The sequence below is a fragment of the Lolium rigidum genome, chromosome 6 (genome assembly GCF_022539505.1).
Source record: "Lolium rigidum isolate FL_2022 chromosome 6, APGP_CSIRO_Lrig_0.1, whole genome shotgun sequence".
In the NCBI taxonomy this organism is placed as follows: Eukaryota; Viridiplantae; Streptophyta; class Magnoliopsida; order Poales; family Poaceae; genus Lolium; species Lolium rigidum.
Window position 1 is genome coordinate 240,522,603 of NC_061513.1, and position 13,608 is coordinate 240,536,210.

General features: G+C 45.8%; 2 protein-coding genes across 2 annotated transcripts; both read right to left on the reverse strand.

Annotated features, from left to right (window-relative positions):
* Nucleotides 1-982: 982 nt before the first annotated feature.
* On the reverse strand, nt 983-3,746 carry LOC124660600. Its single transcript, XM_047198426.1, has 2 exons — nt 2,645-3,746; nt 983-1,044 (listed from the first exon to the last, which is right to left on the reverse strand). The coding sequence occupies exons 1-2, from the start codon at nt 3,744-3,746 to the stop codon at nt 983-985; spliced, it is 1,164 nt and encodes a 387-aa protein (XP_047054382.1).
* Nucleotides 3,747-7,004: 3,258 nt separating this feature from the next.
* On the reverse strand, nt 7,005-11,084 carry LOC124663864. Its single transcript, XM_047201515.1, has 3 exons — nt 10,814-11,084; nt 8,746-9,909; nt 7,005-7,066 (listed from the first exon to the last, which is right to left on the reverse strand). The coding sequence occupies exons 1-3, from the start codon at nt 11,082-11,084 to the stop codon at nt 7,005-7,007; spliced, it is 1,497 nt and encodes a 498-aa protein (XP_047057471.1).
* Between the last annotated feature and the right edge of the window lie 2,524 nt (nt 11,085-13,608).

Below are 13,608 nucleotides of genomic sequence, written 5' to 3' on the forward strand. Positions count from 1 at the left end.
AAACACTAGGATAGCCTGGATAATAGCTTTCAAAAGAATTTCCTTACCACTGACTGGTAGAAATCTCTCCTTCCATCCCTTCAGTATTTCAATAATTCTCTCCAAAAGGTATATGAAACTATCTGTACGATCACGACCCACCATTAGAGGCAAGCCCGAGGTATTTATCATAGATTGCTTCTGTCATTATATGCTCCTCACAAACTTGAGTCCTCACTTCAACTTCAATATTAGGACTAATGAAGGGCATGTTGGTACTCAAGGGAGGCAATTGTCATGACTAGACATCCGAACACGCGGAATAGGTGATTCGAACTATGGGGCTACGTCCCGGTTAGGCCTTGGGCCATGTAAGTGGGTAGTGGCCTAGGGTAGCGAGATCAGACGATGTATGGAAGAACAGATATTCTGAGTTCTGCATCTCCCATTCTCCAGTCTCCCTAAACCTCGTGCTCAGTCTCGATCCCTAACCCCATTTTCCTTCTCAATTCCCATTCCTAGCCACTTAGCCACACATGATCGCGAGTTCTGTGACATGGCGTTACATTTGAAAATCCGAAATGCTGCGCAAAGAATAATGAGGATCCCCATGTAGATGCAGATCTCATCTCTCGATCAGCAAATATAGCTGAGCTAACGCCCACAAGAAGAAAACGAACTCAACAAGCTAACACTATCAAACCTTCACAATAACTTGATCACGGACAAGAGATAACATAACGATAGGTCACTGCCATACTTTCACCGAAATCCCTTTAGTTCTGAGCCAAGACGGAAAACTGACCATAGCCATAAAATGTTAAGACAAGAACTACTGACGTCTGAATTTAAACAGTGACAAGACAAAACAAGCAAAACGTTTCAGCCATGTCTTTCGGTTGACGAATGCTGCCCGCTAAGACGCCATTGTCGCCTGATAATATTGTGCATCACTTCCCCTAGTTAAGAGGTTAACCCCAGCTAGTGCATTCCTATTTTCGTCTCACAGAGGGAGTTGCTGCAGCTCGTCATTCACGCCATCATCTTCAGTCTCCTTTGCAGAACCTTCAAAGGACAGAGCACATTGTATTAGTCAAGGAATAAAGGCTTCAGCCCATTGATCGTCTAAGGTTATACAAATATAACAACTTTGTAGTACTAAGGTATAATAACTGATTCATTATGCCTATTCATGCCTACAGTTTATAACCGTGTCACATCAACTGAAATTGGACTGAATAAACAGAGAAGCATTCTGATGACATCACAACAAAACATTCTGGTACCTACTAGTAGTCTAGGTCTACAAACAAAGAGATGAAGATATACTGTGTAAGAATTCACACTCATAATAATGGAATCTGGTGAGAGTTTCAAATTGAAACAGTAACATCCCTACAAAATTCAGCTAGAAATTCCATATAGATATATATAGTGAATCACAACAGTCTCAAGAAACATAACCTGGCTTCAACGAACTGCACACAAAGAATTCCTTTGGCAATTAAATTTAATACGCTTGCTAAGCATAGCACTTATGTCCAACAGCTGATTCACTATATATGCATATTTTGTCGGACGGTTTGCATAATAGCATGTCTTGGAAACTAAAATGGCACTTGATTGTTATAATAGCTAGAACTATGTACAAGTGACATAGGATGATGCTATGCTTAATAAATAAGAAAAGGAGAAATTTGAGACGATTTCTATCAGAAATGTGTATGTATAATTGTATATACTATTAGCAGCAACGGAGTGTATCTTTGGAAACATTAAAAATCTATCTTCAATGTTGGAGGTACATCTGACTCAAGGAAATACATACTGGCTTAGCAAAGTGCTTTGCGAAAAAATTATTGGCAGTGTTAAATCAATACAAGTATCGATGACACAACTCCCTGAAAGTGTCACACTCATCCAGCTAAAAGGAGGTAAGTTAATTAGCGAAAAGCCTAACATGTTCCCCTTTACAATGTACATATTATCACACAGTAATAAAAACCATTCCAAATTGAGAATACTTGGGAAGTAAGCAGCCATCAATCCTAAGAGAGCAGTACAACCTAGAAAGATCTACTAGATACGAACATTTCAAATGTCCATGGCAGACATACTATAGTTGTATATGCTTTGTAAACAGGAACATGAAAAAAAAAAACTCAATAGTTCATATAGCAGTTAACGATCTTATATTACCATAAAGAGAAATCCATAGCAAACAGCCGACCATATTGACCTACCCATTTGCTTAAGATAATTAGTGAAGGACTGGCAGAATTTTGTAAACAGGAACGTGAAAAAAAAAACTCAATAGTTCATATATGCTTAGGGAAAATTTTGGCAGAATATGTAATTAGCATTAGATCTACTTCATAAGATCGAGGTAAGATACCATGCATACATTGAATATTCGAAATACAAGTGCTTTACTCTGTAAGCTTCAGTTTTAACCCTATACTTATCAGACATAAGCTCTACTTGTCAGTTGTGACCATGTTGATCAACAGAAAGATCCTAAACTAACAAAGCCTGAAATTTCAACATTTGCATCTAACTCTAATCTTTCCCACAACTGTAATGCTGGGCTAAAGACATCAGGTACACAGAAACATGCAATTTCCGATGACTCAAGGATCTACAGAGAAGGAAGAGTAGAAATTACCTGAGCAGAGAGCCCGTGGCAGCTGCCAAGCATGAACGAAACGGCTTGAGACGTGTTCGCGGGGCGGCTCAACCAGCTCGTAGACCTCGCAGTCCACAACCTTGCGAGCACGCACGTCGACGCCGACCATGTGCTCGTCCAGGAAGAAGTAGAGCACGTCGGGGTTGGTGGGGTGGATGAGGGCAAGCACGGGGATCTTCCTCGGCAGACCGGCCGCCTTGAAGCTGTCGTCGTTGCAGATCTCCCCAAAGGTGGCCTCGTATTCGAGCGTCCACTCCGTGGAGTCCGGATCGGCGAGCGTCCAGACGCTGATCTGCGCAGCGCCGGCGCTGTTGCGGTTCCTGTACATGTCGACGAACCTGAGCTTGCCGGCGCTGACACCCACACAGCGGTACTTGTCGAGCAGCCCGCCAGCTTCGCCGTACTGGAGCGCCTTGCCCTCCGGAAGCGGGACGACGGTGAGCACCGGCGCGTCGGCGAAGGGGTCGCAGGTGAGGAGGCACCAGGAGAGGTCGACCCACCAGAGCCTCCCGGAGAGCGCGACGACGCCGCTGGGGCTGAGCGGGCGCGGCGGAAGCGGGTAGGGGACGTCCTTGCTGACCCACTCCCCGGTGTGGGACGAGAAGCAGAGGAGGTCGGCGGTGTCGCCGCCGATGATCATCTGGAGCTCGGCGACCATGTAGTGGCCGTCGTCGGCGGGCGAGGCGACGAGGCCGAGGTGGCCCGGGTGCATGATGTACTTGGCGTCGGGGAGCGCGACGGCGGAGGCGGTCTTGGCGTCGAGGACGAAGTAGCCCGCGACGGTTGGGCGCCAGGAGAACTCCTGGCGGCCGGGCAGGTCGATGACGGTGGGGCCCGTGGCGGGGCCCTGGTCCGCTTTGAGGAGGAGGAGGCCGGAGGCGTCGACGGCGAGGACGGAGGGGAAGTTGCTGGGGGTGGTGCGGCCGGGGAAGATGCGCGGGGGAATGGTGAGCTGCGCGACGCGCGGCGGCGCCGGCAGCGCGAGGGAGAGGTCGGCGCCCGGAGGGAGGTCGGTGTCGGCCGCTGTCACCCGCGGCACTCTCCCCATGATGACCCAGGACGGCGAAGCGGGGGATGCCATCTCGGCAAGCTCGCGCTTGCGGCGTTGGTGGTGAACCGGTTGTGAATGGTGGTGGCGTTCCAAGGTGCTGGGGTTAGGGTTTTAAGGAATTGGACGGAGCGGCCGGCGAGTGGTCGTGTCGGGTCGCGCGGCGAGGTCCGTTGTAACGGCAGCGCAGCTGTCCGCTGTCGCATCCGAGGACAGGATGCAGCCTTGGACACTCCGGCGGCAGGAGCGCGGGACGGGACCGCATCCAAAGATCGAAAGCTAGTTGAAGCAATGCGTGTTTGACTGAAGCTTTTGCCACCCATCTTTTGAGATTGCCGTTCCGGTGATACGAAGCAGAGCAGGTCGGCACCGGAGCGGGGGCAAGAGGAGCCGAATCGTGCATGGAGACGGGTACATCTGCACCGTAGAATACACGGTCAGGTAGATCACGTCGTGTATGTACAGCAGCATGTATTTTTTTTTTTTTGAGGTCTAAAGAGCTTCAATTATATCAAAACAGGTGATAGGTTACAATCTGACAGCACGTTCAGGGAAATAATTCTTCCAAACACAACCAACACCTAAATGCCTAACATAGGCTGCGCACTCGTGCGCCGAATTATTCTGAGCTCTTCTAGCTAAAACACACTTCCATCTAGGGAAAAGAGCAACTGCTACAGCAAAATCAGAATATATGCTTCTCAGATGTGTTGCCGATTCATGTCCCTTTTGTTGTTCTTTTACCACATTCGCACAATCAGATTCGAAGATAATAGGTGAATTACTCCATTCACTAGCCAATTTAGCACCATCAATGAGGGCTCGAGCTTCAGCCTCCTCTGCACTATTACAATTTGCAAGAATGTTCCCCGATGCCGCCACAACATGTCCTTGATGGTCTCTAATAACAGTCCATGTTGCTCCTTTTCCAGTATCTTGTACAAACGATCCATCTACATTTACCTTTAGCCATCCTATAGGTGGTGCGATCCACCCGATATGGTTTGCATCAGTCTTCTTCTTATTTTATACTTCAACATATTGATCTTCGTGAGCCTGTCTTTTCCCCTTTTTATCTGTATAAACAGGAGCCGCACATTTGGAGGGATTATCATTTAAATTATGAACATAAGAAAGAAGAAACCTGGCAGATTGTTCAATGGTAGCATCTCCCCTTGCATGGCACATGTCATTCCTTAGATGCCAGAATCGCCATAAGAGTAAAAGAATAGGCTGGTGCATTGCTTTGTTTGTTTTATCAAGAAGGATAAACAGCCAATCAGTACCCGTTCTTCTGAAATCTTCTTCTTTAGGCAAAACCCAGAACTCTCTCATTTTCTCTCTGAGTGCTCTTGCTTTTGTACATTCAACAGTCGCAGGGAAACTATCTTCCTTTACATTTCCGCAAACAACGCAAGTGTTTTGGATTTCCAAAGTTCTGCGCCTTTTATTCTCCCTTGTCGGAAGGTTATCAGAAGCCAAGCGCCAACTGAAAATCCTCACCTTGTTTGGAACATTAGTTTTCCAAATATTTTTTAATAGGGATCTGCTTCCATCTGGGCTTTTGCTTGACGCACCATGATCTTTTTTATTCAGTCTTGTTGCAAGCTTGTATGCACTCTTTACTGTAAAGATGCCATTATTTTCATAATGCCAAGCCAAGGTATCTTCTATCCCATTTGAGGGGACTATTATTTTTAGAATATGCTCTGCATCAAAAGCTTGAAAGGTGGTATTGACCAGATCTTCATTCCACCCGTTTACACCATTTCCAAAAAGGGCTTTCACTTTCTTTAGTCTACATTTCTTCCTTTTGCTTATTATTTTCAGATTTCCTTCTCTGTGAATCCAATTGTCTCTCCATATTAGCAGCATGTAGACATGAAAATGTTTTGAGTCACACGTCTGGTCGAGAACCAACCTGAGGTTGGGTGGTTAAATCTCAGGTTTGACATCTGTGTGTCTCATAAAGGCGGAATATTCATTCAGTGGGAGGCGATGTTTCCGTCGACAGCGAGACGTCTGTAGTGACTTCGTCAATTTCAAGATCCAATCCGCCGGCTCAGTCTTCCGGAGGTGCTCATAGGGGTAGGAGTGTGCGTATGTGCGTTCATAGGGGTGAGTGTATGCGCGTGTATATGAGCGTCTGCGTTTGTACTGTGTTTCTCAAAAAAAAAAATTGCATGGATGCATGTTACGAGAACATACAATCACAGAAATGACTTGCAAGTTAGATGCCTCACAAGTACTGATTCACATGTGTATTTGTATTTTGTAATTCTAAATATGGTACTCCTTTGATCCGCAATATTTGTGGCTGAAACAAGTGAGTAGACATATTAAAATACTAGTACCTTCCTTCCAAAATTTAAGGCTTATATTATTCTTAAAAAGTCAAACTACGCTAAGTTTGATCAAAAATCATTAACATATAAAATACAAAATCAATATCATTACGTAAGTAATGAAATATATTTGCATATGGTATCTACAAAATATCATATATATTAATGTATTCTTCTAAAAATTTGGCCAAACAATACTTTTTTTTTTGAAAGTGTGGTGCTTGTATTACGAATCAGAGTTAACAGTAGCCTTACAATAACGTTTTGTCAGTTCTGCCACACACGGAGGCACTGAACAAATCAACACAACATCACTCCCCACACCACGGCCTACATCACGAGTTCATGAGCCACCGCGTTCCCAGATCGGTTCACTGTTGAAGTAACAGAGCTTGTGAACATGTTAAGCAAAATTCTGGTTTCTTTAGCAATACCTGCCCAAGCAGTTCAGTTCGCAGATGACAAAGGAACAGTGGTTCTCCAGAATCACAGATCCAATGTTCTATCTAGCAAGTTGAGATTGAGCATGTTAAATCACTTGGGTCGTTGCAGTAATGCTGGTAGTCATTGATCTATTCTCCAAGTATGAACACTTCTTCCTAATGAAGCAGCCTTTCAGTGCAATTCGAGTAGCCTAAGTGTTAATCAACAACATCTACAATAACTTGATCATGGACAAGAGATAACATAACGATAGATTACTGCCATACTTTCACCGAAATCCCTTGAGTTCTGAGCCAAGACAGTGAATTGACCATAACCATAAAATGTTTAAGACAAGAACTACTGACGTCTGAACTTAGACAGTGACAAGACAAAACAAGCAAAACGTTTCAGCCATGTCTTTTGGTTAAGGTCGATAAGATGCCATTGCCACCTGATAATATCATGCATTACTTCCCCTAGTTAAGAAGTTAACACCAGCTAGTGCATTCCTATTTTCGTCTCACAGACGGAGTTGCTGCAGCTCATCATTCACGCCATCATCTTCAGTCTCCTTTGCAGAACCTTCAAAGGACAGAGCACGTTGTATTAGTCAAGAAATAAAGGCTTCAGCCCGTTGATTGTCTAATGCTTGACTACCTGTAAGGTTACATGGGTTATACAAATATAACAACTTTGTTGTACTTAGGTATAATAACTGATTCAGTAAGCCTATTCATGACTGCAGTTTATAACTTTGTCACATCAACTGAACCGGACTGAATAAACAGAGAAGAATTCATGTCACAAAAAAACATTCTGATGCCTACTAGTAGTCTAGTCCTACAAACAAAGAAAGGAAAATCTAGATTTTAAGAATTCACACTCATAATAATGGAATCTGGTGAGAGTGTCAAATTGAAACAGTAACATCCCTACAATATTGAGCTAGAAATTTCCATATATATATATAGCTAGTGAATCACAACAGTCTTAAGAAACATAACCTGGCTTCAACGAACTGCATGAAATGCACAAAGAATTCCTTTGGCAATTAACTTTAATAAGTTTGCTAAACGTAGTACTTATGTCTGACAGCTGATTCACTATATATATATATATGCATATTTTGTCGAACTGTTTGCATAATAGTGTGCCTTGGAAACTAAAATGGCACTTAATTGTTATAATAGCTAGTACTATGTACAAGAGAGAATGATGCTATACTCAAATAAGAAAAAGAGCAATGTATGAATCATAGAAACTACTTATATCAGAAATGTGCATATATAGTGCAGTAGAAACATAGAGTGTCTTTTCGGAAATATTAAAAATGTATCCAATGTTGGAGGCACATATCTAACTCACGGAAACACATAAAACCCATTTATGGAATACGTTATAGCAATTCACTTATAAATTTTGGCTTAGCAAAGTGCTTTGTGAAAAAAATATTGGCAGTGTTAAATCAATACAAGTATCTATGACACAACTTACTGAAAGTGTCACACCCATCCAGCTAAAAGGAGGTAAATTAATTAGCAAGAAGCCTGACAAGTTTTCCTTTACAATGGACATATTATCACACAGTAATAAAAATCATTCCAAATTGACAATACTTGGGAAGTAAGCAGCCATCAATCTTAAGAGAGCAGTACAACCTACAAAGAACTGCAAGATTGAGCATTTCAAATGTCCATGGAAAGCGTAATATAGTTGTATATGGGGCTACAGCGCCTTAAATTAAATTTACTCTTGAAACATATACAGTCTCATGTCATAAAAGCTATGTAAACATGAAAAGAAAACTCAATACTCATATTGCAGTTAACGATCTTATTACCTTAAACAGAAATCCATAGAAAACAGCAGAACATATAGACCTACCCGGGTGCTTAGGATAATTAATGAAGGCTAAATTTTATAGAGTAGTATTGGATATATGCTTAGGCAATTTTTGTTAGAATATGTAATTAGCATTAAATCTGCTTGAGTACAAGGTAAGAGACCATGTATAAACAAGTGCTTTATTATGCAAGCTATTACCTCCGTTCTAAAATATACCCCTTTTTAGAAAGCTAGTTCATTTTCACCCTATACTTATCAGACATTAGCTCTCGTTTTGAGTTGTAACCATGTTCATCAACAGCAAGATGCTAAACTAGGAAAGCTAGTTCATTTTCTCACAATGTTACACAGAAACATGCAATTTCCGATCACATAACAAGCAACAAGAATCTACAGAGAAGGGCGAGTAGTATTACCTGAGCAGAGAGCCCGTGGCAGCTGCCAAGCGTGAACGAAACGGCTGGAGACGTTCTCGCGAGGCGGCTGAACCAGCTCGTAGACCTCGCAGTCCACAACCTTGCGAGCACGGACGTCGACACCGACCATGTGCTCGTCCTGGAAGAAGTAGACGACGTCGGGGTTCGTAGGGTGGATGAGCGCGAGCACGGGGATCTTCCTGGGCAGACCAGTGGCCTTGTAGCTGGCGTCGTCGCAGATCTCCCCGAAGGTGGCCTCGTACTCCAGCGTCCACTTGGCGGAGTCCGGATCGGCGAGCGTCCACACGGTGATCTGCGCAGCGCCGCCGCCGCTGCGGTTCCTGTACATGTCGACGAACCTGAGCTTGCCGGCGCTGACACCCACGCAGCGGTACTTGTCGAGCAGGCCCGAAGCTTCCTTGGGCTTGAGCGCCTTGCCCTCCGGCAGCGGGACGACGCGGAGCGCCGGCCTGTGGGCGAACGGGTCGCAGGCGAGGAGGCACCAGGAGAGGTCGACCCACCAGAGGCTCCCGGCGTGCGAGACGACGCAGTTGGGGCTCATCGGGCGGGAGGGCAGCGGGTAGGGGACGTCCTTGCTGACCCACTCCCCGGTGTGGGACGAGAAGCAGAGGAGGTCGGCGGTGTCGTCGCCGACGCTCATCTGGAGCTCGGCGACCACGTAGTGGCCGGGGCAGGCGATGAGGCCGCGGTGGCCCTGGCGCCTGATGAACTTGGCGTCGGGGAGGCGGAACGCGGAGGCAGTGTTGGCGTCGAGCACGAAGTAGTCGGCGACGGTGGGGCGCCAGGAGAAGTCCTTGCGGCGGGGGAGGTCGGTGTCGGCGGGGCCCTGGTCTGCTTTGAGGAGGAGGAGGCCGGAGGCGTCCGCGGCGAGCACGGACGGGAAGCTGTCGGCGGTGGTGCGGCCCGGGAAGATGCGCGAGGGGATGGTGAGGAGCGCGACGCGCGGTGGGTGCGGTAGCGCGAGGGAGAGGTCGGTGCCCGGAGGCAGGTCGGCGTCGGCGGCCGTCACCCGCGGCACTCTCCCCAGGATGGCCCACGACGGCGATGCGGAGGACGCCATGTCGAGGGAGAGGTCTGGTGTGTGCGCAAAGGCGGCAGCTTGTGAAGTGGCGGTGGTGAGGTTGGGAATGGTGGTGGCGTGGCCTGTATACAGGTGAGATGAGATGGGGTTAGGGTTTAAGGACGACCGGCGACAGGACAGCAATGGCTGGTTCGTAGGGTCGTGTTCGTGTCGGGTCATGGGACAACGTGCAACGGCAATGTCCAGTCCGCCCTGCCAGATGAGGTGCAGAGCTGTGGCCTAGCATGCATCCAGACATCAAAAGAGAGACCTTTTTCTTCACAGGAAAGACAAGCTTTTCAGTTCGTCGATTAGTGGATGCAGCAGCAAATCAAAGAGGAGGGATGCGTGGTTTGACTGACGGCTTGATGGTGATCTTTTGCCATCTTCTTGGGTTTTCTGCTCCGGTGATACGGAGCAGTCGAGCAGTGCAGTGCTGCAGGTGCATCAACCGAGGCCTGTACCGTGCCATCCATGCCGTGGATGGACTGGTGGGCTAGGCTGTTTGGCAGGCACGAGGGAACTGCATATAGTCCACCACCTCCTACTTCATGCATGTTGCACGAAATATCAGTAAAACAATAGTTGGATCTCGCATGTTAATGGCTGAATAAATATACAAACAACTGAAAACTTGAAATAGTTGGTATCATGTGTGCTCCTGTTTCGTCAATAGTGACTTAGAGCAGCTCCCACCAGCGCACCTGATAGCGGCCTCGGTAGCATTTTGGGGGCAGCATCGAAAATGGGCGGCGCTCCAAAAAGCGCCGCGCATTTTCCCAATAGAACCGCCGGCAACCCCGTGCCGGTTCCTTCACAAAGAGCGCGAATTGGGCGTGTCAGCGCCTCACGCAACGAATAATTTTGGGCATGGGAGCCGCCTGTCGGCCAAACATCCCAAAATTGTACATCCTTTTCCCTAAAAACCCTTCCATTCCGCCTCTCATTTTTCCCGCCCGCCGCTCCATTTCCCATCCAGACTCCAACCCGAAAAACCCTCGTCAACGTCCATAACTGCCCCGGCACCGTCGACGTTCATGCCTCCCCCCGCACCGTCGACATTCATCCCTCCCCCGGCGCCCGTGAATCCGGTTCCCGCGATGGAGGTGCCGCTCGTGCTCGCCGACGATGTGGACGTCGTCGAGGTTGAGCCGCCCATGACCCCCTTCATCTGATCATTTGGCCTGGAAGCCCAAGTTGCTTTTTGCAGCCGGACTATGACGGTGATTTTGTGGCCGTATGTTGGCCCAAACTTCATGTTCGAAAACCTATTCGAATTTGGTGGCCGTGTGTTGGCCCAAACTTTTTATTCAAAAACCTATTCGAATTTCTATGCATGTTTTCTGATTATTTAATTCAAATGATCTATCGGTGCCGCCGGTTTGGGGAGCGCCGGTGTGGAGCAGCACTCCCAAATAGAGGATGCAGTGTTATCGCCTTCATACGGTAGTGTCCGCGCCTATTTGAGAGGCACCGGTGGAGATGCTCCTAGTAATTAGCTGGTGAGTCATTATTTGTGTTTTAGGGCATGTTGTTACTTCATCCAAATTTTAGGTATTGGATGGTGGCTTCGAGTTTAATGATGTATTGTCTTGATAGACTTTTGTTCAACAAAATCTATATAAAACTGGTATACATCGACTGATGCAGAGCTGGGTCTTACCCATCTCGAAAAAAACATGACACGTGGGCCTTGTCACTTAATTAGAGTTGTTTTATCTTATTTGAGAATTTATTTTCTATTACAGGTTTAGGATTCAAAATAGATCGGAGTCGATAAGTTAAAAATGCCGATTTTGAAAATTAGAAATTGTAGGGTCGATTTTTTTTTAACATATAGGTTTTTCATTAAGCTCAACAACATTTTACAGAGGTAAGCGTGCACAAAGCATCGCTGAAGTCCAATATTACATCTCTGAAAGAGCAAGTTGTGTTTTCTTCTGTGCTAGAAATGCATCTGATAGAGAAAGGCTTGTCCTTAATCCTAGTAGCAAGTTTTGCTTGGAAATGAGCTTTGAAGTTCATACACCTGGGAACGTGAAAGATTTTCCCTCCATGGAAGGAAGACCTAGTGAAAAGAGTAGCAAGTTGTGGCCTAATCTGCCAATGCCCTGGGTTTTCAATTATGTTACGAGTCGCTGCTGCCTTTGCCAGAATCACACAGTCTGTAAAGAAGGTAACATTCTGGAGCTGAAGATGGTGCACCAAGTTGGCTGCTAGAAGCAGACCAAAAGTCTCTGCTTGTAGTGCTGAAGTGGCTGGTGGGGAAATAGCTGAGATGAGGAGTCGAGTACAATGGTGAGCTCCTTCTAGCTGAATTAAGATTCCAAGCCCTGCACATGACGGAGAGCTGCAATGTTGCATCCATGCCGCATCTGTGAAGATCTTTGTGCCTGGGATGCTCCACGGATCAGCAACAGTTATTCCTGGAGTAGGTAACACCTGAAGGTTCATGAGTTGATTCCGAGATATAGCCGACTTTGTAGCATTAATTTGGTCTTGGATTGGGGAAGCTTGTATGTGTTCTTCTCACTTTTGAACCAAATCTTGCAGCGGTCTGTTTTGAGCTTGATCTTCTAGTTTGGTTTCCTGTAATATAGCCTGTGTTGCAGCAAACACCTGATATGGTTTATGAGCTTTCCTGAAAAAAAGTTGGTCATTCCTTGCCTTCCACAGACACCATAAAAATGTATAGACATATTCGAGTGTAGCTAAAGGGTGACCAGAGGTAAGCATGGCTTGAATCAAGTCTGGAATAGACCGATGATTAGAAGCAAGTACTTCAGACCTAATGTACCACGGGTGGCTGAACCAGGCTGCTTTAGAAAAAGAACATAGGAAAAATAGATGCATTTCGTCCTCGATCATCCCGCACCTGGCGCACTCCTCATTGATGTGAATGGAGAACTTACCTGCCCTTTTTCCGGTGGGAAGTGCTCTTCTCAATAGCCTCCAAGCGAAAGTCTGAACTCTTGGCACCATGTTCTTGCATTTCCAAACCTGTAAAAGAAGATTTTTGATTTGAATCGGCACTTCCTTTGGTCGTTGGTTGACTGGGAGCACCAAGTGTGTCCTGCAATGGTAATAAGCACTTTTTGCCGAGCACACTCCTGTAGGGGTTAGTTTCCAACAAAGTGTATCTTTCCCATCTACTATGATTATAGGAGTTTGGATAATCTGATTAGCAGTTTGAGGAGTGAATAGGTTTTCGATAAGAGGGACATTCCAGGCTTTTTGGTTGGGTAACCATAGATCTTTAACAGTAGCTGGATAATTATAGGGAGGTTGTTGGATAATAAGATTGTCATATATGGTTTCCCAACCCGAAAACCACGGGGTACTCCAGATAGAAACAGAGCCATCAATGAGTTGATAAAAAACAGCAGAGTACAAAAGAGGCCTCACCTTGAGTATAGCTGTCCAGAAAGCAGATTTCGGTGTGTTTGGTTTTGCTCGCCAAATAGAGGTATCAGGGTGATATTTGGATTTGAGAATCTGCGCCAAATGATGTTGGGGATCATTTGCAAGCCTCCAAGCCACCGTTAGAATGAGCCCTTGGTTAATTGCCTGTAAATTTCTAATGCCCAGACCACCTTCTTTCTTTTGTGTGCATATATCAGCCCAAGCCCTAAGACATAAGCTTCTTGTTGTAGACTCTTCTCTAACCCCTGTCCACCAGAAGTTTCTGATGATGGCCGTAAGTTAAGATAAAAACTTCCTGGAGAAAAGTATGTTCGACATATAATATACAGGTATAGAAGAGAAAACTGATTTTATCAAGG

Excerpts from the sequence above, each read along its gene's own strand:
- LOC124660600 (XM_047198426.1), bottom strand. The coding sequence starts at position 3,746 with ATGGCATCCCCCGCTTCGCCGTCCTGGGTCATCATGGGGAGAGTGCCG. Across the intron at positions 1,045-2,644 it reads GCCACGGGCTCTCTGCTCAG|GTTCTGCAAAGGAGACTGAA; the intron begins GTAATTTCTACT and ends TGTCCTTTGAAG.
- LOC124663864 (XM_047201515.1), bottom strand. The coding sequence starts at position 11,084 with ATGAAGTTTGGGCCAACATACGGCCACAAAATCACCGTCATAGTCCGG. Across the intron at positions 9,910-10,813 it reads CGTTGACGAGGGTTTTTCGG|GCCACGCCACCACCATTCCC; the intron begins GTTGGAGTCTGG and ends ACCTGTATACAG. Across the intron at positions 7,067-8,745 it reads GCCACGGGCTCTCTGCTCAG|GTTCTGCAAAGGAGACTGAA; the intron begins GTAATACTACTC and ends TGTCCTTTGAAG.